At 31.0% G+C, this 26,571-nt stretch overlaps 1 protein-coding gene across 1 annotated transcript in view; it reads right to left on the bottom strand.

Annotated features, from left to right (window-relative positions):
- Positions 1-26,012, bottom strand: part of LOC129229930 (centrosomal protein of 192 kDa-like) — a 50,376-nt gene extending 24,364 nt beyond the window's left edge. Inside the window, exons 1-10 of the mRNA XM_054864310.1 lie at positions 25,850-26,012; positions 20,300-20,384; positions 19,397-19,558; positions 13,862-14,042; positions 10,507-10,586; positions 9,368-9,468; positions 9,143-9,240; positions 7,566-7,746; positions 6,384-6,620; positions 3,580-3,645 (exon numbers count right to left, since the gene is read on the bottom strand). Of these exons, the coding sequence (XP_054720285.1) occupies positions 3,580-3,645; positions 6,384-6,620; positions 7,566-7,746; positions 9,143-9,240; positions 9,368-9,468; positions 10,507-10,586; positions 13,862-14,042; positions 19,397-19,525 (1,073 nt within the window). The 5' untranslated portion in view covers positions 19,526-19,558; positions 20,300-20,384; positions 25,850-26,012. The remainder of the gene's footprint in view (positions 1-3,579; positions 3,646-6,383; positions 6,621-7,565; positions 7,747-9,142; positions 9,241-9,367; positions 9,469-10,506; positions 10,587-13,861; positions 14,043-19,396; positions 19,559-20,299; positions 20,385-25,849) is intronic.
- Positions 26,013-26,571: the final 559 nt, after the last annotated feature.

The following is a 26,571-nucleotide window of genomic DNA, read 5'->3' as shown; positions in this document are numbered from 1 at the left end:
AATTTTCAGGTTCGTGAGTATTGTCTAGCCCAAGGGTATCCAACCTTTTTTGCTGAAGCAAAATTGCATTGTAAAATTTTTCAAGGCAAGGCAGGCCAGCAATCAAAAAAAAAAAAAAGCTTAAAATGATTTTAAAAAAAAATAAAATTGAAAAAAAATAGTTTGAACTTTGACATCTTGAACTCAAATTATGTTTTTCGCTATCGTGAGTGTGTGTGTGTTATGCGTGGGGGGGGGGGGGGTAACGTGTAGGTGTGTGTGTGTGTATGTGACTATGTATGCGTGTGTTTGTGTGTGGGGGTATTTGTATGTGTGGGTAGTTGTGTGTATGTGTCTGTATGTATACGTGTGTATGTGTGTGTGTAAGTGTAGGCAAGTAAGTGACGCAACCTGGAGATGGTTTTTCACTAGAGGAGCAGCCATCCTGAGGCCGGTTCGACGGTTGGTGCTGCAGAAGGAGGCGAAGGGGGGGGGGGGGGGGGGAAATAAAAACCATTGGAATTCAAAAACTGTCAAGTGAGAACAATAAGCAATCTTGATTGCTCAAAAAAATCACTTGATTTTTATCATGATTTAAATCAATAAAACCTGCACAATGGCATCGGATTTTGAAAAATCAGAGGGCAAACAGGAAATCCAAAAGAGGGCGGGGGGGGATTGAATGAAGGCGAATTTTCAAAATGTAACTTTCGAAAAATGCTTCAGTTTTTACTATAGGTTAACACAGAATACATAACTTCACAAGCACAAAAAAATCAACAAAAACGGACCTATTGATACTACTGGCCTTCTTTATTGATTTGATTGCAAATGGAAAATATACTATAAACAGAAGGACTAGAAGAAAAGCAATTATTGTGGCAAGCAGTATAGTAACAAGGGAAAAACTATTAGACAAATATACATTAGGGTACAAAAATGCACTATACAAAAGGACAGGGTTTCATTACACTTGTGGTTTAAAAAAAATACCCCGACTTTTTCCAGGTTGTTGTTTAGATAATTCCAGTTTGAATTAAGTTTGAATAACAATATTTTCAAAATAATCAAAAAAAATTAAGTAGCAATACATAAGAACTGAAACTTTTTCCCTTAAATAAAAAAAAAAAACTTTGATTTTTTTATTCTTTTTTTCCCTGGTCAAATTTAAGTTTTTTAAAAAACATTTGGTTTAAAATTATTTTTCATTTTGTTTACTACTTGATGACAACAAAGTACTTTCAACTTATTTTAGCGTTCTTCGATGCCATGTGTCATACATATTAGCGTTTTCGCTGTAATCATACAGCAATGTTTTAGCATCCGCTTAAAATTCTTTATATTTTTTTTACTAGTATACAGTCAACACTCTGTAGATTAACTTCCTATTACTGTGAACCTTCCGTTATAGCGACAGGCGTATTAAGTCCCGTTCCCCATTCCATAGATGTAATGCTGTTTTAATGTCTATTAGAGCATCCAAACTGAAACCGTTCATTCCAATATAACGTCCGTAATTAAGTTTCAATTTTTTAAACATCCTCAGGATTAACTTTTTCTAAAATTAATATTAAAGACGTTTTATGTTTCTAACGGTAAAATATTTCCATTGAAAAGGAATTATTTGTTGTTATATGGTTGAACAAAATGGTGAAAACCACACAACAATAGTAAACATTTAGAATTATATTTCTTTGAAAAAGTTTTAAAAAGCCGGAAACATATACAAAGTCTATATGAGGAGAAAATACACTTGGGAAAAAAATCTCAAAAGAAAAGAAACATCTTAAAAGACTAATATCTAATTTTAAAAATAACGAATTTCTCTCAGTTATTTTCAATGTATTTTGTTGCTAAATGCATTATTTTAAAGTTATGTGTAATTTATGGATGGTATTGAATTTTAAAAAATATTTAAAATGCAAGAAAATTAACAAGAAAAATTTAAAACTATTTTATTATTATCTTAGCTTTTTTTATATTATCTCTTTATAGTAAATAAAAGTAAAGTTTCAAAGAAATTCTGGAAGAAAGTCTGGCGGACGTGCGCGTCAAGGAGACCCCATCCCACAGCACCTAACAGCCTTGAAATTCTGTACAAAATTACTTCGAGCCCCGGGGGTGTGCACCCGGGGTTTTATTTTTTAAAATTCGAATTTGTTTTTTTTGTAATTAATTTTTTAAGCTCAAATTTTGCGTAAATTGGCTATTATTGCCAATTTAAAGGGGTGAAAAATTACTTGTACATATTGATATTATATATCGTTGGAAAGGGTAGAATTTTTCGCATTCTAAGCAATTTGTTTCAATGCTCTAACTTAAATACGGAGGGAGTTATTTGCGTTTTTAGCTCGAACTTTTTTAGGTTTAGCTAAAATTTAGGTACTACTTTCTTTATTAAATCTATGAGTAAAAAGCAAAGGAATTGTCTCAGTTTTCTTTTTGACACCACTGAAAAGAGCGGTTTTTTTACTCCAGATCTAAATCGATCTATGGTCGAAAAACTTAGTATCTATCTCCAAAGGAAAAAAGTTACAAACCGTTAAAATTCAAACTAAAATAATCTCAGCTCTTAAAATTATTCATGATTTATTTGGTGATGCTATGTTACGTCTTTTGGATTTGCATGTTTCTTCTTTCTTATTCACAAACTTTAAGGGTTTCAATTTTAATGAAACATCTTAGGCTCAATTCAAGCGCCAAGCTAAAGAGCAAAATATATTACTAGAGACCACGAATATGAAAGTGACTTTTCAAACGTACAAAACTGCAGTTTCGTAATGCTCAGGAGCCGCTTAGCCCTTATGGCTCTGCAAGTTGATACAAGTTATTTTGAAATCCGGGGAAGAGGTGCTTTTTGATCTAAACATAATGGATTTTTAATCTGTTTCTTTTTAATTGACCATTTAGATCTTTGCTAATCAAATAAGATTGCAAAGCAATCTTCGGGGGTTGATGAGCGACAGTGAGCAGGGAGCAAAGCCCCCTGGTCTTTTAAAATAAAGCATGCATTTAAAAAATAACTAAATATCACGCAATACGTTATAACGACCTCTCCTTATAGTGACTAATTTGGTTTGGATGACAGGGGTCGTTATAACGAATGTTGACTGTATAACACAAAACAAATTGAGCAAAATACAAAGCTATTTTTCAGTATAAATATGATAAACTTGTTGCATTGATCAGCATACCATAGAATGCACAATAACAAAAATCAACATCCACTGATCATAGGCCATTGTCAATAATCATCAGTTCTTTTTTCTTTTGCATATTAAAAGATGCTTACATTAAAACTAAAAATTTTCCTTATCAGAAAATAATTAAGTTTTAAAAATTCATAATTTATTGCACATTTACTTTCAATAGTTTACATTGAGATAAACATCTAATTCTGTTCTGAAATTGTAAGAGCCTTTATAGAGCAAGTTATGCTCTTAAATAATTAAGAGTAAGAATGCTAGATATAATAGTATAAAAAACTGGGATTTGAACACAATTCAACCGTTTAAACAACTTAAACATCTATTCAACACTAGAATATTTATTGTGTTACTTAAAATGTATAAATAAATAAAATAAAACTTATTTTCTTACCTAGGTCCCAAGATTTTCATAACAGGCGAAATGCATACAAAATCTAATGAACACTCCACATAAAATCTATAATTAAAGAACATTTATTTAAGAGATTAATATAGTTATGAAATCATGAATTACAAAACTGAAGGTTACAAAAAAATACTTCTATATTTTAAGATGTTTATTTTATTATTTCTTTTTCTAATGTAGTATTTGTTTTAATTTTAGATCTTTCCATTGCTAAATAAAATGATTTGCAAACACAACAGCAGTAAGATAAAACTAAGAGGTAAAATAGTTGAAAGATGAGAAAATTTCAAACACAAATTTAAGTATTTTTTAGAGAAAAGTTTGCTATTTTCCAGTTTTTTAACTTTTCAGAAAAAAAATCACCAAATGGCAGAATTTGTCAAAAAGTTGGAAACATAAAAATATTTTCCAAATAATGACTACAATATGTAATCATTATTTGGATCATTATTACATATTGTCACATAATGTAATAATGATACATATTGTATCATTATTACATTATTTGGATCATTATTTGGAATCTTAGATGGTTAGAAATGTCTTAAGAGCTACATATTAAGCATTTGAATAGCATTGATTAAGTTTAGAGCATCATTTTCTTTACAGAAGTTAAAAGCTTAGGTTTTTAGGGAGCAAAAACTATTATCCATTTGTATATTACAAAGAAATATATGTAGGAATTTATTAAAATATTTATTCAAGGGGTTACCAAACTTTTCTGACTTGCAGAACTCTTTGAAAAAGTAGAATTTTTTTTAGAGAGAACCCTAGTCTATTTCAATTACATACATGCTGATAACATGAACACTTTATTGCACCTCTCACCTCTTCCTGCGATATCCAGTTTGGGAACCCCTGTGCCATTCAAAATTATTTTTTATCTGACTTTTTAAAATTTTGCAGCGATTGCAATATTAGAAAAAAAAGACAATGTTAGAGAAAATCAAAGTTTTACGCAAAACTAATTTAAGTGTTTAAGTGTCCAATATTACAATACAAGCAAAAAATCATGTGATATTTACTGGTTAGTTTTTGTTGTCTAAATTAGTGATTTTTAAACATCTATATCATTTTTATAGTAGCAGTTAAATTTATAAAAAAGAAAACTTTTAGATTTATCCAGTGGAGTACTTAGCATGGGTGAAACCTGAGGTGGTGATTTGCGGTGTTCCCTCCCCCCCCCCCCACTATAATCGCAAAAAAAAATATAAATAAATAAATATAAATAAATAAATAAAAATAAATAAATAAATACATAAAATAAAATAAATTCATAAATAAAAGGTTTGAATGTTCTAAGTCAGCGTTTCTTAAATTGTGTTCTGCGGAACCCCAGGGTTCCATGAAGTTTACTCAACGTTCCGCAAAGCTTGTATTTTTTCTTTTCATATATTACGTTCAAATTAGTCACCTAAAAATTCTACAACAACACGGATTGAGTGTGATGCTTTCAATCCTTGCAACTCATATGTTTAAATTAGTGGCATTTTTGTAATTCTGATTCAGTTCAAAAAATAAATATTCTGAACAGTGACGAAACGCTGGGAGGGTTCTTTTTTTCATTTCTAACAACATATGAGGTAGTGAGAAGCAAAAGGATGCAAGTGACAAAATTAAAAATTTGGAGATAACCAGTACAAATGGTAGGTGAACCTCTCCTCTGTCTTGGGGCAAGTGATTGTATTAGTAGCACTTGTAGGTGCTGCTGTACAGCTTGATTTAGAAAAAAATTTCAACGAAAGCCTACCTAAGATCTGATCTTTAAACGTGTTTTACTCGAAATTTAAAATAGTCCACTTGCATCCCTCTGCTTCTCACTGTCTCATATATGTTACATTTGTTACTTCATATATGTTGATTGTATTATTGAATCAGGGTTCAATCATACAGCCTAGTATTAAGTATACTTGCGGTAACAAAAATAAGCAACACTGATCTCATCAAGTTTAAAACTTTAAAAAGTTTTTTTGTGCTAATGTTTGAAATTAGTTTTAAAGCCAATAAATGGAAATGATTTTCACTGAAGTTGCAAATTAACCATTTTCTTAATGCCACCTAAGAATCGAAGAAAAACCAAGGGTTAAATAAAAAAAAGGAGACATCTGAAAGGGGAACAACTTATCAAAGAAATTCAGAAACGCTGTTCTACGTGAACATGAAATTCATACTATTTTCAGAAACAACTACATTTGTGTGTAATGGAATTTTTAGGGGGTTAATGTGCCAAAGACAAATAAAAACTATGACTAATTTTTATGTAATTCACCTGGACACATGTGGTCAGGGCCTCCGGAGGTCAAAACAATAATGGGGTGCATGAAATTGATGGTCTCAATTATTTCAACACAGGGAAAGGTAATGGGTTTCGGTTTTTTGGTTTAAGAGATAGTCACTACTAGGTCTAAATATTAACTACCTCCCCCCCCCCCCCCCAGAAAACTTTCAAATTGGTAGTTTTAAAAATGCAGTTTTATATACATTTTTTAAATTTTTGGTCAAAAATTTCAGCTGTATGTTTCTTAAAAAATTTCACTTTGAGTGTCACACCCCAGAGGGGGGTTAGTTAAGTTTGGCACTTAAAATATTATTTTTAGCCACACGCAATTCAAGAGTACCAACATTTGAAACTGCAGATTCAGGAGAATCAAGTTACAAAAGATAGAAGGTAGCATGTACACTAACAAGCACAGTTGTTCTTTGAACTTTATCTAGATCACTAGACATCAACAAAATTCTACAAGAAAATAAATAAAAATAAATTATCTGCAAATTTTTTGTAAACTCACTGCAAATCATAATTAGAATGGTTGAACACAGTAACTTGGCAGTTCCTCTTTTTGGCATTGAAGGAAATTGTTTCAGGCACTAAACTCCAGAGATTGTTCCCATTTTCTTTAACTTCAAATAGGGATTTGCAAGAAGTAATTACTTCTTCTGAAGGGGCATGTGCTATAGATGGTCTGTTTGTTTTACTCTCAGGTTTGTCTTTCACTGGTGGAGAATGAACATGAATGCTGCTCGTCCTAAATAAATGTTAATTGAAAAATTAAAATCACACTTTAAGGTAATGAAAACTGAAACAGATAAAAAGAACAAACACCAAACACTTGATATAGGGGCAACATTTTTTAATACAAACAAGTTATTAAAAGAATTTAGAACCCTTTTTTACCAGATCATAACTATTGCTGTCCTACAGCAACATGAAGATAAAAATAAAAAATCTACCAGCAGAGGTACAATTTATTATTATTATTATTTTAATTACACATTGAAAAGAGGACACTTAAAAAATGTTCTAAAAAATGTTTAGTAATACCTGTATTAAATAGTGTTATCTTCTTCCGTTAATAACAAAATTATTAACTTAAATACTACCTTAAATATTTTAAATGAGAAACACTAATTTGTTTGTGAAACGCTGACAAATGCAGCTATGTATGTTTCACTCGCTGAGCCATCTTCAAGACTAAATTGCTTTTTTACTCCAACTTAACCTACATAATAGGGGAGAAGTTGGCAAACTGGACTAGAAAAATGCTGGTTCAGTAAAAACAGGTTGTAGTAGAAAAAAACTGAAAGTACGTAAAAGTATGTAGCAGGAATTATTTGTTTATTTATTTAATAATAATTTTAGTGATTTACAATTCAAATTTATTACAAAGGTGGCTTGAATTGATTTTTTTTTTTTTTTCAGATTAGAAATTACATGGTGTAACACAGTGGTGCTCAACCTATGGCCTGCAAGGCTGATCCACGTGACACGTTGTAAAGTTCAATGTTCTCATACATTTTTTTTTCCAGAATTTCCAGTTAAAATCTAATTTAATAAAACAATTGGTGAGGCAATGTCATGGATATTAAAAGTAAATGTAACGTTATTTACAAGAGTATGGAAAATGATAATTAACAAAAATTACAAAATGCCCAAAACTTCAATTTCAAATGTGAAACATATAACTTAATACCTTGAATATGCTGTGGAGTTTAAAGTAAGATCTGTACAGCTTTCTTGCATAATGGACAAAGCATCAAAAGACACCCTACTAAAGCTCACGTCTTGACCATTTATAAATAGATGTATCATAACCTTTCTTAAGCTTGAATGAAAAAGTCTAACATCTCTTACAGAAGGAGTATAGTTTAAATCTAAAAATCAAATACAATTCAATTAAAAAAGAGCACATTACGAAATAAACACAGTTAAACTACTTTTTAAAAATCAATAATAGTTAAGGTTCAATTTGAGACTAAAGCTTCGTCAGCAATTAAAAAAAAAAGTTAAGCTTTAATAACATTTATCAGATTTATGAATAAAGCCCCGATTATAAGCAAATGCATCTGTTCATATACCAGGGTTGGTATTTTTTTTTTTTTTGAAAAAAACCAAAAATTCCAGGTAGTTTTGGTTTAAACACTATTTGGTTTTTAACACTATTTATAAAGAAAAGCAATTTTAGTTTGAGAAAATCATAAAATTTTATGAATTAATTGTTAAAGAATGTTTAACATTCATATTTGTACCTAATTTCTTTAATAATTAAATATATAATTACGAGAAATCTTGTAATTTCATTTCCTCATACTTAAGAGATTTCTATAGGTGGATATTGTTTGAAAATCTCTTAACTATTATAAAACATACAATACGTAAACGGGTCTTGGTATAAATAATCAAATAAATAATTTACTGTGATACTTCAGATATTATTTGCCGTGCAGATCTATCCCGAAGTTTTCTGAAGATTATTAGTTGAGAGGAATCACACTGTTCCTGTTGTTCCAACCAAACAAGACCTTTTGAGAAACTCTCAAAAGCATCATCGTTACTTAGCTCATTAATTCTAGAATCATTCTCATCTTCTTTCTCTTTTGGAGAATTAAGAAAATTCTGATCTTAAATGTAGCAGCAGAAAAAGAGACCCAACAGAATAGCACGGAAATTTCGAATTCTGGCCAGCTGCCTAACATGACAGAGAACAGGAAACGGGTTTTTCTTCCTTACCCCTTTTTTTAAAATAGAATTGTCCACTAAGGATAAGTGACCTCCCCCTTTTCAAATTCTGCTGCAAAGAAAACTTCTCTGTTCTTGAGATGACAAAAGAGGTGACTCTTTGCATTTGCTTACAATCAGACGGTGCAATAACATTCCATTGTTCAGGTACTCAGCAGTTTGAACTTCCAAATTTTGAAATAGGGTGTGTTTTTGTTTAGAACAGGAATGTTTGGAAGAGGGCAAAAGTACACTCATATCAAGAATTGAGCTTGTGAGATGGAATTCCAAAATATTTATCTGCACTCCTAGTTTGGAAAGGACGGCTGGCATACAAAAGAAATGTGTGGGGGGGGGGAGGGATTTAAAAATGGATGTTCGTTAAGAGAAAATTTTAGATGATAATAAAAAAGGAGAAAAAAAAAAAAGAAATTGAATTAAAACCGACTTTGGTTAACAGCGAGTTTTGGTTAATAGAGGTTTGGATAACAGCTGTATAATTTTTTAAAAAAAACAGAGAAGGATAGTCGGGAAAAAAAAAAAAAAACCTACCACAAGGCACTTGCTTTTCTCCCTCATAATATACATCAAAGTTAACATCCTGCACTGAATCATTTAATGTCTCTTTGGGTTTAGAATCTTTAATTGCTCTAAAACATAATAAATAATGCATTAATTTTATGTAATGTATATCACCAATGAAATTTAACATTATTCAACTGTAAAATGTTCAAAAATGCAAGAGTTTAAGATTAAAATTCAAAAGCATTAACAAACCTAAGTCTTTGACGCATAATTTCATCACCATATATGATAGAAATGACACCATAATCACCAGTGAAGCGTTCTTTCGTACAGTTGAATGAAACAAGAATGTCCTTAAAATATTTAAAAAAGAATTAAGGATAAAACCAATGCAAAAAATTCATTCTTTAATAAACACAACAAAATACAATTTAATGATTTTAAAAGATGTGACTCAGCATTTTATACCTTCGCACATAGAAACTAAGCAAAATCTTTACTAATAATAAAGCTGAGAGTCTCTCTGTCTGGATCTCTGTGACGCACATTGTGCCTAGACCGTTCGGCCGATTTTCATGAAATTTGGCACAAAGTTAGTTGGTAGCATGGGGGTGTGCACGTCGAAGCTTTTTTTGAAAATTCGATGTGGTTCTTTTTCTATTCCAATTTTAGGAGCAAAATTATCAGAAGCTGGACGAGTAAATTACAAAATTATCATAACATGGGCACAAGCCAATTGGCAAGATACAAAATTATCATAATGTGGAACTGTAACATGGGTACAAGCCAATTGGTGAGAAAATTCACCATACATTATTTGTAAATATACAGGCGAACCAAAAGACCTTTTAATTTTTCTATTACGGGCAAAGCTGTGCGGGTACCAATAGTAAATAAATAAATAAAATAATTAAAAAACAAAAAAAAGGGGTGAGGGTGGACTTAGAACTTCTACTATTTTGCAAAGGAAATCTCTTGACAAATAGTATTTTGGATGATGAAAGATGAAATTGAATTAGCAGCTGAAATTCTTTCTATTAATAAAATGGTTTTGATAGAAAACTGAGTAAAGAATAACGGTTCACATACCTAAATAGAATAAATTAATTTGAATAGGAAAAATAATTTTACAAATTGTAAGACAATTAAAAGGAAAAAAAACTTTAAATGATACCTCATTTTTTAATTACTACAACAAAAAACAAACATTTTAACATTTTTGATACTTTTAAAATTCTACAAAAGCAAAGAACTTTTGCCACATGTCTTTCATCCATAACCTTACATCTTTTGCGTCAGGGTTCTTCGTAACATCAGCAGTTCCTGCAAATTTGTGCATATTAAAGGGCATTTGTTTAATTCTTATTCAAGAATATGTTACTTAATTTTACCTTTCTTTCATTTTCTAATAAAACAAATTCAGATGGATGAATTGAAATTACATTCTGTGTACAGTGTGGAGTAAAGCCATCTATAAAATAAAATATTAAATTAAAAATTAAAAAAATAAAGAAAGAAAAAAAAAGAGGCAACACAAAGTTTATTATTAAAGACAGTCAAAATCATAAATAAAATGCTAATAACCACAAAATGAAATAAAGTTTCAGCATTTTCTTAATATCTAGGCTTAATTAGAAAAGGGAAATAATGCATAAAAAAGTTTTGGTTACATCAGGGGCTCCCAAATTTTTCTGATTCACGGCAACCTTTGAAGAGTTTTTTATGACACCCTTGTCTTTCTCTATAACGTAGTTCTGTTACATTGAAACTGCAAACACTATGCGGAACTCCTGGCCTCTCCTTACTGCACCCCATGGTGCCGGGGCAACTACTTTAAGAAACCCCTGCAGGGTTCCCACTCAAAAATGGAAATCAAAATAAAGCACTTTTAATGAACTCTATTTTTTCTCCAACGAAAATGATTTCTTTGTATTCTTGGTAAACCATAGTATTTTCACAGTTTATGTACTATCGTCTCTTTAAACATGCTTCCTGAATATCCCAAGAACAAATGGGAAAATACAGAAAACAAATTTTAATGAAATTTAAAAACCGGGAAAAGAGCGTTAACGAATATTGAAAACAAAAAACGCTAAATTTAAGCATCATGCAGGTTTGAAATTGTTAAACGAAGATTTGACATACAATACAATACTTTCTTTTTTGTAAAAGGAAGTAAAAAAACATACCTAAGGTTTGTTTAGCAGTAAGTACATGCAAGATGCAATATACTAGACAGCCTAGTTATCACATCCAGAGATTGCATTTTTGTTAGTATTTCGATAAGTTAAAACACTAGCATAAAAATATTTATTTGTAATAAATTTTTAAACATAAACTAAATCAAAGTCTGAGTACAAAGAACTTTAATTTCCCATTTCCACACATATGTGATTACAATGTGAAAATAGCAAAATATAATAATGCATAATAGAAAAGACTGAATAATATTAAAAGCTTTAAAGTTAATGAAAGTTTCAAAACTTAAAACTATTATTATAAATTACAATAATACAAGAGAAATGACCAGTAGAAAAAGAATACACAAGTATTAGACTGTGTAGTATAAGAACTGATAATAATGTAACCTAGGGCCTAGGTTACTTTATTATCAGTTTTTGTTCATGGGTCATTTAAGTAGAGGTTTACAAAACATATTTTGAGAATTAACGATTGTAGCTATGACAGTACTTATAAACTACAAACTTATTTTAATTCTACTTACTTATTTTTGAGGCAAACAAATCAAAACATTTTCATTTATTTTAAGTATGACAATTATAATTCCTTTTTCATAGAGTGCCTACTTAGTAGGGGAGGGTGGCCCAAAGTGGGTAGGTTTTCGAAGAACGCTTGAAAATTGTAGTTTTTGGATTTTTATCGCAACAATTTCGGTTTTATTCCCTAGCAGGGTTCTTGAATTTTAAAATAAAAAGTGATTTTTGTATTATTTCAAACCCAATATTTATTTATTATCAAAGTTTACAAACATTGGAAAAACCCGCTTTGCCCTACCAGGAAGCCCAAAGCGGGTAAGCTTAACTAATTGTGGTTTGGTACATTTGCCAATCAAATATGAAGTTATAAATGATTAAAAGAGTTGACTAGCTACCTGCCATTATAAAAAAATATATATAAAACAGTAGTACTTCTCCAATTTAAAGTCACCACATTTGTTTATAAAATATAAAGAAATAACTGATTAAATTAATAGACTAATTGCCATCCTAAAAAATAACTTTTTAAAGTTGTACTTATCCTATTGAAATAGAAAATTTAAGTCAGCACATTAGTTAAAAAATTATAATAAATATATGATTAAATCCTATTCCTGCTTCGCCTGACTCGCTTTGCCCAAAGGCACATTTTTTATTTCAATAATTATAACCTAAAATTTAAAAAAGAAACAAACGAATTGACTATTGTAGTTTGTATGTGGATGGTGACAGAATAATGTAATGTTATTGACAATCAAAAAAATAAGCTGGTCTTCAACTAATCACAAGTTCCAAAACTTAATTTTTTAAAAAAGAAATGTATCATTTTTTTATTTTAAGCCTGGTGGTCGCACTATGCCCCTTCACTGGGACTGATAAAAACTTGGAGTTGTTCATGTAAACACAACATACTTATGCATCGCCGCTTACATATTATGGGGCGAAGGGGCATACAAAGGCCTACCTGCTTTGGGCGATCTACCCGCTTTGGGCCACTCTCCCTTACGTCTTTGCTCCTGCTTCTTAAAAAAAATTGATTATTAATGATACTTAAACTGAAAGAGGAAGAAATATATGCTTAACTCTTAATTTATCAATGAAATTTATTTTTTATCATGCTGATGGGATTTCTCATAACTATCTATATTGGTTGAAAAAGGGGCATGGCAGTAGTCTTGAAAATAGTTTCCACATTTTTGTTAGTTAGGCACTGTATTCAGGACTTTTGTTTATTGAAAACAACAAGAAAATCTTAAGGCACTGCATTAAAAGATGAGTGTGAAGAAAAGTAGTGATGAATGAGACCAGTTGTTACGCATTTGAATACATGCATACACATACATATTTGAATAAAATGAAAAAAAAAAAAAAAAAAACTTAAACCAATGATGCTTTAAGCATGAATTTTGGTAAAAAGTTTAAACAATATACATATACATTTTTGGAGTAACAAAAATAGATATTTAAAAGTTACTCCAATTGAAAAAGTTAAAAAATTTTGAATGAACAGCAAATATACATAGGGCGTCTCAGTTAAACATCTTAGAACTCCTAAGTGGGGTAGGATACATCCTGACTCGAAATCATACAGCAATGCAGGGTCGAAAATGCTTTCCTGAAGCAGTGATATACACAAAAGCACCAAAAAGTTAACAGACCGTAAGTGAAAAAATCCTTTTTATAATGCATGTAAAAAAGCAAAAGGTACATGGGTAAAAGTAAGTGTTCAAAATGTTTCCCACCGGCTACAATGCACACCTCACATCTTCCGAGCATGGAACTCCGAACAGTCTGGAATATTCCCGGCATATCTCGAATTTTTCGGATTAGGAAAGCACTTCAGACCCCTCATCGAGTTGTCAGAATGCATCCTGCCCCTCTTAGAAGCTCTGAAACAATTAACTGAGACACCCTGTATATATATATATATATATATATATATATATATATATATATATGAAAAATTTCATACTTTACTTAGTTATTCAACAAAATATATATATATAACTAATAATAGAACATGAAATACCTGCAGAGAGAAAAATTTTCACAAATGCAGCACGGGATCCCATATTTTGAATCATAAACTGCTCCATCACATTTTTACCATGAGTAGGAACTCCTATATCCAGATAATAACCAACACCTTTCCGATCAGGTAGTCCTAAGACTTTCACGTTGCTAATTCCACCATAGCCACTTAATGGTATCTAAATATTACAGTTGAAAATATATTTTTTGTCAAAATATATATATGAAATGGGTACATAAAATAGTTTATAGATCATGATCTAATTAATTGAGTCATTTTTAGTAAAGGCAAAATAATTATCTGTCTACATATCATATAATTATCTATCCTACAAAAGTAAACAGCATCAAAATATTAAACTAACAAACCAACGATAAAAACAAATCAAGCACTAACCACAGTATGAGGAGGGAAATGAGACAGCAAATATTAAAAAGATAAAATTAGCAAGTAGTCATATCACTGCTGGCAAACTATTTGTTTTTGTGAGAGCAAAAAAATGGATTTCTATAGGAATCTAAGAGCAGGCGAGGTAACAAATGAGATTGAACAAAAGAGAATACATATATGAGGCATTCAGAGTTCATAACCTAAATCACAATCATTTCCACTTACTGATATAATGGGGTTGTTTCTAAAATTTTAAAAGTATTTTTTTCTGAAAGAACATGCTTAAAAACATAGGATCTAACCATTTTTTTAATAATTTGTTTAAGTTTAATATTTTTAAAAAATTGCTTAAATCGGTGTGCTTTCAATGTTTACATTTTTTCCGATGACATCACAAATGATGAAATGCCATTCTGTGATGCCATTCACAGATCAAAATATTTAATTCGCATCTTTACTCATGTATTGGCAATGATATGGTTGATAGCAAGCACAGAGCGCAATTTTAATTCGCTTCTTGATTATAATAACGTGGAAACACGGTACAAGATGCGCCAAAGAGCATCATTTGTGACGTCATCAAGACCACGCCTTGTTTGCAAAATTGGACATTTAAAAAAATTAATTAAAAAATAACTGTTGGGAAAATGAAAGAATTTTCTGGGTCCATCTTATTTTCTTTGCTTATTCTATCAATTTCAATGACTAAAAGTACTACTTTTGATTGAAGGTAACAACTCCATTCTCTTCTGGATAGATAAATTTAGTTTTAGTGAGAAAACTTGCAAATAATACTTGATGTACGGAGACATTATAACCTTATACTACCAAGAGCAGGTAAATTCTAGTATCTGCAGAAAGGAGCGAGTTATTTTGAGAGACGCATTCTGGAATTCAATACTAACATAGGTAAATGTTGGAATTAGATGATTTTTTCGCGCTTTCTTTTCAACAGAAACCAAATAAGCAAGTTAGTACAATAAAGCTAACATACAATAAAAGACAAAAGTGCCAAAAAAAAAAAAAAAAAATTGCAGCTCTGCCCTTTGCCTGCTGCATTTATTAAAGTCTGTTTACATGGGGGATATTGAACATGAAAAGCAATAGAATGCAAATGAATTTCTGAGTATAATATTTTTTGTTTTTTAATTCTCATCCCCCCCCCCACCAACTATTCCCACCACCAACCATTCCATCCCATTAACTGAGATAAATAACACAGGGGCATGCTGTATATTACAAATAATCATTAAACCTAGTTCAGTAACATTCAGTAACATCTTAGTTTTGTATAAAATGATAGCACACTATTCAAAATAAGAAAACAAAGGAAATTTAAATTAAAAAAAAAAAAAAAAAGGAAGCGGATTTTGGGCACTATACTGTATAAATCATTTTAACATTCTATTTCATGAGTGAATTTTGCTTTAAGAAAAGCAATAAATTGCCAGTTTTTAAAAGGCAGATTTTTATAAAAGGGTCATTCCATGTCAAGTGATCCAAAATTTGGGAAATTTTTTCCCTCACCCTTTTGTATTTCTTTGAAATTTGGCTCATCGATTGTACCCTTTGAGGTAATCAAAAGTCCAAATTTTTAGATTTTTATCTCTATTATTTTTTTATTTATGACACTTTGATTTTTCGAAAAACCCGCTTTTTTTCATCGATGTTTGAACACAAAATGGACGATGACTCAGCACCAAATATAGATAGAACGATTTGGTAAAAAGCATTTTAAAGTACATTAGTTGCTGTTTAATTGGATATGCAACATGACTAGTTTCAGAAAATGTTTGATTTTAAAAAAATAAAATTTAAATTTTAAATTTAAATTTCTCAGAAAAGGTATAATGAATTCTTTTTAAAAAATTCTCAAAAATTTGTGTGTATTTTATCTTTATTTGTGCAAAGTTTCAAGTTGGGATCTCAATGGGATCATATTTTTATGAATTTTTAAATAAAGTTTGACTTGTGAAATAATGACATTTTTCAGATTCTAACTAGGTTAAGTATGGGGTTTTCTTACTGGGGATGGTCTAGTAAGTAGTAATTGATCATGATTATGCTTGAAATAAGCTGACATGAATTTGTAGATTGGCAACCCCCCCCCCCCCATCACTTTTAATTTTTTTTTCAAAACTTTTCAAAATTCAAAATAAATAAATAAAACAAAATAAATAGTAAACTTATTAAAAATTGGTAAATAATCTTCTTTAAAGCAAGAAAAAAGCCCCCCCCCCTCAGCACCACCACTTTTATTATTTTTTTTCAAAATTATTTTCAAAACGCAAAAAATAAATTAATAAAATAAAACAAAACGAATAGAAAGCATATTAAAAGATGGTAAATGTTCTTCTTTAAAGCAAGACAAAGTACATTACCCCCCCCCCCCCACACACACACATACGATTAACACTATACTAGTATCACGCCTCACCTGACGCTTTTTTTTCCGGACCAAGTGTTTCTTTTTCAATCCAAACTTCACAAAATGTACTTGATTAATTCACTATCTGATAAGGAAAGTTATGATTCATTTCATTCCCTACCCCTGCGCCAACTTTCAATTTTGGAGGGAGGAAAGAAATAGTTTGCCCCAAGATCATAGCAAAATAGGAGTGTTTCCCCCCATGTTGTTTCATTCTTTTCACACTAAACTAAAAATCAATCTAAGTATCAGATCATATGCATCTCCGCATAAAACTGTCTTTCTACAACATTTGGAGTGCAGCGGTCTTCTTTTCTTTAATGCTAGTTTTCTTTTTAATTTCAGTTGTAAAGGAGGGCAATGCAGCGAGATCTATTTATACATATATTAAAAGCAGTTATAGATCAAACAAATTTTGCTAGTTTGAGCATAACCTTCCATGTTGTTAAGCTTCATTCCAGATTGCTCTCCCCCCTCCCCGTATCGTCCCACTTTCCGAAAGAAAAAAAAGCTGCAAATGAGTGGTTCTATTTGTCTGTTAAAGTTTTTCTGACTTTTAGTTTTTATGACCCCCCCCCCATTTATAAGCCGTAGTCACTACTGATGTTTAGCAGCGTGCATCCCAGTTTATTATGATAACTCTTACGTGCCAGCTTTTTTTTTTAAATACAGTTTTGAAAAAAAAAAAAAAAAGATAAAAAGTGGTTGTGTGGCAGAGGGGGGGGGGGGGGTTTACCAATCTACAAATTCATGTCAGCTCATTTCAAGCATAGCCATGATCAATTACTACTTACTAGACCATCCTTAGTAAGAGAACCCTATATTTAACTAGTTAGAAACTGAAAAATGTCATTATTTCATAAGTCAAATTTTATTTAAAAATTCATAAAAATATGATCTCATTGAGATCCCAACTTGAAACTTTGCACGAATGAAGATAAAATACAAACAAATTTTTGAGAATTTTTAAAAAAAAATTCATTATACCTTTTCTGAGAAATTTAAATTTAAAATTTAAATTTCATTTTTTAAAAATTAAATTGTTTTTGAAATTAGTCATGTTGCATATCCAATTAAACAGCAACTCATGTACTTTAAAATGCTTTTTACCAAATCTTTCTATCTATATTTGGTGCTGAGTTATCGTCCATTTTGTGTTCAAACAGCCATGAAAAAAAGCGGGTTTTTCGAAAAATCAAAGTGTCATAAATAAAAAAATAATAGAGATAAAAATCTAAAAATTTGGACTTTTGATTACCTCAAAGGGTACAATTGATGAGCCAAATTTCAAAGAAATACAAAAAGGTGAGGGAAAAAACTTTGGATCACTTGACATGGAATGACCCAAAAGTGGCAATTTTTTTTCAAAAACAATAATTGCAAATTCCTGCCATGCTTCTAAAGTGATTTTATATATATTTTTTCAGAGTAACTGCTACACAATCAATGCTTTTATTTCTCTTTAATCGCCCCCCCCCCGCCCCATCTTTTTATAATCCTATAATTTTTATTCTCCAATAAAAAAAAAATTTTTCTTTCTCAAACATTTTCAGAGTAAGCACTATACTTTGAATGCTCTAGTTTTAGCCCTAAATGAGATGTGTATAAATGGGTAAAAGAAAAGATGATTTATTTAAAATTCTTTCTGTCACATTTTTGTTTAAGGAAGAGGGGGGGGGGAGTAAGGTTTTCAGCATAAAAAAACTCACTTTTTTTACGATTTTTTTTTTTATTATTTACAAAATGGTTCGATTAAATTTATTAAACCTTTTGTGCATTATTATACATGGTTTTAAGAATATTCTATAAATTTTCAATCAAAAAATATCCACAGACAAGCCGGTGACAAAGATTCCCCAGAGCACCTTGGGAGAAAGATTATTTGCAGTGTTCATTGTTATCTCAGCTGACATTTACTGGAAATCAAATTCTATTTGAATTTAGTCAAAGTATTAAGTAATCCTCCCCCCCTACGTTCTCAAATCTTTTTTTTGTTTGATTTAAAATTTTTGGCGGTTATTTGAAGTTAAAAGTGCTATTTTTGACGAAAAATTCCACTATTTTGTTAGTAAAAATCGCATTTAAAAAAAAACTGAAACTCAACGCAGGGGGGAAGATTTTTTATATGCAGAATGTGTGTACAAAATTTGAAATGGATCGGCCAATTGGTTTTAAAATGGGAGTGAACATCGACTTTGAAAAAGTCTTTTTGAGAAAAACGGGTTAAAGTTTTAGAAGCTAAAAGGCATCAATTCCAGCTCAATAGAAGACAGTCCCAGCAGCAGCTTTGGTTTCCTCAGCCTTTTCTTTTTTCATTATTTATTTGTATATTTAACTAACCCCAAGCAAGCAGCACTGACATTCTGAGTGTCTGCAGCTTGTCAGAAAAGCTATATTCTTCGGCAGCTGTCGGAGCGACAGTTTGAAGTAGCAGACTGAATACTTGATAAGTTTGAGAAATTTTCTTGGAACGACTTGAAATTTTAGGAATACATTTTTGATATGTTTAATTACAAGAGGAAAAAAAAAGGAAAAAATAACTTTTTCGAAATTGCAAAACCCTACCCCCCTTAACAGAACATCCTTATCCATAATGGGAAAGACGTTTAAAGATAACAGAATATCCTTAAAACTTAAAATTAAAACTTTCACACAAAACCTTTGTAGCCCCGTCTCATACACCACAGAAAGATGTCTAAAATGTAGTTACTTACAGAAAAAACTTTCTTTTCATTCCTAATTATAGGTCTAACAGCTAGAAGGCCAGAAAAATTAGCAATTTGGACAGGCTTGAAAGCAACATCAATGCTTTTCTCCTCACCCGGATCCATTCCAATCGTCATACAGCTTGTTTTGAGATCAGAATTATCTAAAAGCTGCGACAATTCAAAACAAGCAAAAATTATACCATCATATTGACAGAATCATTTGGTAATATTTTTTTTAAAAAATTAATAATGTGTTACTTTTATATAATTTTTCAAAGATATTATCAATCTTTACATAATAATCAATGTTTAGCAAATGTTTCGTTTTTTTTTTTCTTTTTTTTTTTTTTTTTTTAACTGATGTCCAGAAGCGAGACAATCAACATAACAGCATAGATTTCAAAATCATCCCCTTCCATCTCTTTTTGTCAAAACAATAAAATCCTAAAAAATAATTTTATTTGAATTCACAGAACCAGTGGCAAAAATTATGGGTGTACTGAATGCATCCCCCAATTTTTTTCATTAAATTCTTTTAAATACAATCCCTTCACAACCCTCCCCTTCCAATTTTTGCAGCCGTTGTTCATTACTGTTTAAAGTTAACAATTAATTTTCTAAAAATTAATTTTGTCCTTCCAACTGAAGTTAATGATTTAGGCAAAAATCGAAAATAAAGGAAACAATGTTAATAATTTTCAAAAGATTAAAATCCACCTAACAGTACAAGACCCCCCCCTCCCCCCATGTTAAGAAAAAGTCATTTCATTTAAAAATGATGGTGACATTTATGCATTTTACACCTTCCAAATAATTTATCAGATTTATTTTCAAAAAGTAACACTACAAAAAAGATGTATGGATCAGAAAATTTTTTAGATCAAAGATGAAGAATATTACATTTCGTACCTGAAAACTGTGAGAATTTTCTTTAACAAATAATTTTGCTTGCAAAGCACTACTTGACGCATTTCTAATAACAAAAGACTTGGTCCTAAAAATAAAATAGGAATACTATTTCAAAAAGGTTTTAAAAGAAGCAAAATAGATCTGATTAAAAATCTTACTAAGAAATAATTATTTTTGGTGAATTATAAATCACATACAGCCTTATTGGTAAGATAAAAAATTTCGCTACATTACATAACATACAATACTATACTGATTAGAAGCAATTCAAACAATTTTGAAATCTAGCATAAGTTCTTACAAGACACAAATCTCTTAATATCTTATGTAGCATTATGAGGATCCTTTAAACTAAAAAAATATAAAATATATAAAACAAGATAATCTTGACTTTGCATCAGCATTTTTCTTTTGGCAACAAATGGCATATGAGTAATGCTAAAGAGACTCTTCACCAGTAAAGAGGGCACGCAGAGAAGCCAGCTGGTTAATCTCATTCTTAACTTTGCATGTAGTTTTCTGTGTTTGTACTTGTCTGAGTGTAGAGAGTAGTTAATAAAAGGTTATGAAAAGCAGTGGAGTTGTGTTATATGAATATGGTTTCAACAAATTTAGAAACTTATGTTGATTACTTTGGTGAACAAATAAAACCTTATTTTCTGGAATAAGAGCAGCAGCACATACAATGGGAGTGGTCCATATGACTTTTATTATTATTATTTAGATATTTTGTCAAGTTCTGGGCAAATAAAATATTTCTTAGATGAGAAAATAAGATGCAATTAACATGTTTTAAAAATGATTGGAATTATGCCTGATTTTCATGTTTGTGTATGAAAAGGATGAATTTTTTTGTGATCATCATTTTGGTTTTTAATTTCTGATAGCATTAGTGCATGTTACTGTTTTAAATAAACTGATTTTCACATAATCAACTACAAAAAAAATTTTTGCGAATCCAGAATTCAGTGTTTCCAGCATTTTTCATAGTTTGGCCTTTACTGAAATTAAAGTCCTTAATTCAAGGTCAGACAATATCAAATTATTACAGAATGTGTCTGTATTTATTTCTTTAGTGTTTTGTCAAAAAGGTTGTACTAAAATCAGAAAAATGTCAAGAATTTCACGTGTTGTTCGGGAAACATTTCCAAAAGTTTTGTCTTGTGAATAAGTTGCTGAACATCACTTTTGTACTGAATTGCTCAAATTTAGGAGAACATGAACAGTAATTATGCCAATAAAAGTTCATAACTTCACAAAACATCCATCAAAGTGATTGTTCAATGTTTTTACATCCACCATATTGAAACTTTTGGTCGCCATACAAAATTAGGCAAAGTGCGTGGTTGTTGGAATTAAAGTTTTAAAATGTATAAGTTGTTCATAAAACCTTTAAAATATATCTAAACTGCAATCCAGTTTTCTTCACAGTTAAACTTTGCTTTTAAACTGTTTAAATTTGGTCTGTGGTGTTGAAAACTGGTGCAACGTCTATAGTAGATTTTTTGAGCAGTCACATAGCTTATTGTTCTCACTTGACGGTTTTGATGTTCCTATGATTTTATCCCCCCCCCCCCCGCCTCCCTCTGCAGCACCACCGTCGGCCGGCCTCACGATGCTGCTCCTTAAGCGAAAAGTCTCCAAGTTGCGTCCATATCCTACACATACATCCACACACTCATGCCTTCACACAAACACAGACGCCTACATACACACACACATGCACACAGACACAAACACCTACATATAAACACTTGTGATTGCGAAAAACATAATTTGAATTCCAGATGTCAAAATTCAAATTAATTTTATCTTTTTTTTTTTCTTTCTTTGATACATACAGAAGAGAACCAATTATCCAGGAAGTTTGGGATCATTGCTACCTCGGATATCTGAACTTCCAGGTTTTCTGGATCACTAAAAAGTGCTATTGGTTGATTGTTCATAAAACTTTAAATTTAAATAGTAATCCAGATTAAAATGAGAAATAAACAGTTCAGAAATGCTTTTAAATATCGAAATATTAAAAACCACAGGTAAGAGAATAATTTAAACACCAAAAAACCTAAGTTATTCATAAAACCTTACACCCTCACATTCAGTTTGAGAAAGAAAAAAAAACCCACCACTTTTTGATGTTTCAAAACGAAAGAAAATGAAGAGAAGGGCAAGAAAAAAGTCTGAACTTAAATATGCGATTTTTTTCACTGTGGTGTATAAAAGAATGTTTCTATGAAAGCGTTTTTTTTTTTAAATTATTTGTAAAGATTTTCTGTTTGTGATTATAGTAGTTTTTGATTCTCTGCTTTTGCATTAAGTTAATATCAATAGAAATTCGATTTGTGAGCCCAGGGGAAACACCCACGTGCGGAGGCCAGTGGACCACAAAAAAGGATAGGACATCAGCTACAGTCAAGTGAAAACAATAAGCAATTGTGATTGTTTAACAAGTTCAGAAAGCATTATATTATACACATTAACATAGAGGGATGCAGAACAAGTCGAATTTATGAATAACTGTTGGCAAAGCTAACTCCAATTAATTGTTGTTTAAATTCTGAATATTTTATTTATCCGAGTCAATTATGTAAATTCAAACATATATATACAGTCAATTTGCAATATAACGATATATCCAATAACTCGATATTACTATAACTCGAAGTTTTTATCAAGACCCAACCCCTTTGTCTTTAATTCTATGCTACTTATTCTCAATATCTCGAAGTTAACTTCCTATAACTCGAAGTTTTCTCAAAGATCATTAAAATTTTATTTCGAAAGAAAGAAAAAACAAAAAGAAAGAAGCAAGTGACTGTGACAGAAAAATAGCTTGTTTTCTCTTGTTGTACTGTACTGTTTACACTTTGACACATTGCTGGACTAAGAATTTGCTTTTAAGCTGTCAAGTCAAATGATTGTACCTTTATTCAAAGGCTGACCTAAAAGTAAAGATGCGTTCCCCTTCATACTTTAGTTCAATCATATGCTGATAAGTTCCTGAGAGACAGAGTGAGTTTTCTTTACTATTTTAAAGATGTCTAAGCAAGTACTCTGTCAATAATATTAAAAGAAAAAGAGAAACTTCTAAAGCGGTAGAGTCCATGAATCCGAATTTAAAACGAATGAAAATGTGCACCTTTTTTGAAGTAGAATCAGCTCTATTCAAGTGGTTCCAGCAGTATCAAAATCAAAACAATGCTTTTCATTTAGCTTCTCTAAACAATTTTGATTAAACTGTGCACATTGTGCTTAAAAACTTTCAAGTTTTGTAATTTTGTCTGTTATATGTACATATTAATTAAAAAATTCGATGCTTTTTAACATTAAAATGTCGAAAACCGAAATTAGCGGTAAATCGAACTTCCGATAAGTCGGAGTTTTTCGTCGGTCCCTTTAGATTCGAGTTATCGCAAATTGACTGTATATTTACTTGAATAATAATTTTAAATTATAACAGCAAAAACAGAACTATAAAATTGCCAAACATTCTGTCTTCAATTTGAATAAAAGTACAACTTCTCTGTGGAATGTGAGATTAAATATAGTGATAATCTTGCGTACAAGGAGCACCGGTACAACACTGCACCTGAACTATGAATGATTAAGTAGTTGTGAGTAACAGTTTAATGCAATTTTGTTCAAAACATAGTTTTTTGCTGTAACGAAAGATCGGTTTGCTTATTAAAGAATGTGTTATGCTTATTATTGATTTTAACCTGATTTTTGTTTATCTGGATTGCCTTTGGTACTAGTTAGTCCTAACACATAAGGTTGCACTGTACCTCTTCGTTTTTTTTATTTTTAAATAAGTGTAACATATTATTTCGTATTATTTTTCTTGATTTTAAAATAAATGATTAGGAGAGATAATTTACTTTAACATTAGCCAATTAAATGTTGCTAAACCAATACCTACCAATTAAATATTGTGTCTGAATAAAAACATTATGAACACTTTCTCTTAAGCTTTGTCTTCCAATAAACAAAACAAACCAAGGAAATAATATTCCGAACTACTAGCAGAAACATTTAATTGAAAGGTTAGCAAGATAAACAACTGAAACCACGAGAAGAACTCCAAAGAATCACATAGTGCTTTTCAGATGTTAGTGAGCCGAGGCACAGCTTCCTTACAATAACAATCAAAATATGCTTCATAATGAGTTTTATCATTACAATTGATTAAAGAACCATCAAAATACACAACTAAGTGAAAAAATATTTTTTACAAGAAAAGAACAAATCACAGCTCATTGTTGTAAGACTTGTTATTTACAACATAAACTAGTATGTTGTGGCCATCACGAAACTTTCTTCTATATATTTTTTTTTTTTCTCTGATCCCTCCCCATGCTTGACGAGGAAGCAATATTCCCAACAAAAACAAAATTACACATGAAAAAACTTGACCACCATCCCAATGTCTGCATTATTGCAAAAGTAAAGCAAAGAGCGAAAATTGAAAGTTATTTTAAAAGCCTTGCTTGAATTAATTACAAATATTTTATTTGTTAACAAACATAAGATGGCAACAGTTAAAAATTTTAAATCATTGAGATAATATTTCCTATCATTTCCATACAATTAAAATCACGAGAAATACGCAGACGACAATCTATTACGATTTATCTTTCTTATCGTTGCATTAATAAAAATATTTTTATTCGCAAAAAAAAAAAAAAAAAAAAAAAAAATCAACACCTCTTGGAGCGATCGGCGTCAAAATTGAACCAAAGCCTGTTTACATATGGATTCACATATATTCCAAATTTCAACCAGAACGTAGCATTACTTCTTGAGATAGGGCACTCAAAATGGAAAAAAAGAACGGGTGATTGCGCTACCCCCCCCCTTTTTAGCTGTTGACACAAAAATAAAATCAGTTCTTATACCCACTAAGGGCTACTTGCCGATAATTTTTTCTTTCATTCCGTTCATTATTTTTTGAGATACAGCAGTCACAATTGACGACAAAAAACGTTCTATAGCTCAACCCCCGTTTGAGTTATTGACACCAAAATTGAATCAGCACCTATTCCTGTTAATACCAACATATGGACCAAATTTTGTTTGATTCCGCCAGTTACTTCCTGAGGAATAGCAAGCACGCGTAACTCGAAAAACGTCCCATTGCTCCACTCCCCTTGGAGGAATTCGCGCCAAAAACTAATGGCACAAGTTCACATAGGGGCACATATGTGTACTAAATTTCGTTCGATTTCATGCGGTAGTTTTTGTTGTAGAGCGGCCACAAAAAACTGGTCACACACAGACGTGACACACATACACACACACACACACACACACATACATACACACACACACACACAGACAGACAGACAGACATTTTCCAAAAATGGTCGAAATGGACTCAGCACACCTCAAAACGTTCGAATCCGCCAAAATTCGAAATTCGAAAATTTGCACGAATCCAATACTTTCTTCTATATATTAGATATAGAAGAAAGTAAAAACTAAATATGGAACTTATTTTTACTCAGCATAATAAAAAAGTAATATTCAGAATGTAAAATTAGCTTTTCTTACACTGAGTTACCAATGTCAACTCCTCCCCAGGCCAAATATTTTCTATTGCACTCAATCAAATTCAAAGTAACTTTGGGTACAGCTACTGGTTCAGAATTTGAATGTGATGCTGTAGTTTTGTGTGTTGAAGTTTGAGAGCCATGCCTAGGTGCAAAATAGCTGGTAAGCGTCATTCCAATGATTTCAGTGATGCAGAAGACTTTTCCATATGGTTGAGCTGCAGCCTGAAGAGTGCTAAAAATTATAAATGATAATTAAGACAAATTAAAAAGTCTTACTATAGAATATAGATGCACACATTCAGGACAAAACTGATGTTTCAAAATGTCATGAAGGTTCCGAAGCATATTACAATTGTATTCAGTAAGTTACTACCCTATAGCCAGGGCTAAGGCAGAAATACATGAAATACACCTGGTCAGTGCTAATTCTACATTAGCTATCAGTTTTTTTTTTTTTTTTTGGCACTCTAGGCTTCCTTAAGAGGTTTTCCACCTCCAGTTCAGTAACTCCTATGCTGGACAAATGAGTGCTAATAAGCAAGAAACTGCAGTACTCGGCTGGAATTGACTGAGATGGCGGTGTATTTCATGCATATTACAATTGTACATATTTCTTATAGCATTGATAATCATACACTACATAAATCAAACACTAGAAATTAAAAATTTATTCAAAGGTTCTGCACTGTTCTTACCATTTAGTCTCAGTTCTTGAAACTG

This window comes from Uloborus diversus, chromosome 9 (assembly GCF_026930045.1).
Source record: "Uloborus diversus isolate 005 chromosome 9, Udiv.v.3.1, whole genome shotgun sequence".
Lineage (NCBI taxonomy): Eukaryota > Metazoa > Arthropoda > Arachnida > Araneae > Uloboridae > Uloborus > Uloborus diversus.
Note: the sequence above shows the minus strand (reverse complement) of the source record. Positions and strands in the feature narration are given on the sequence as shown.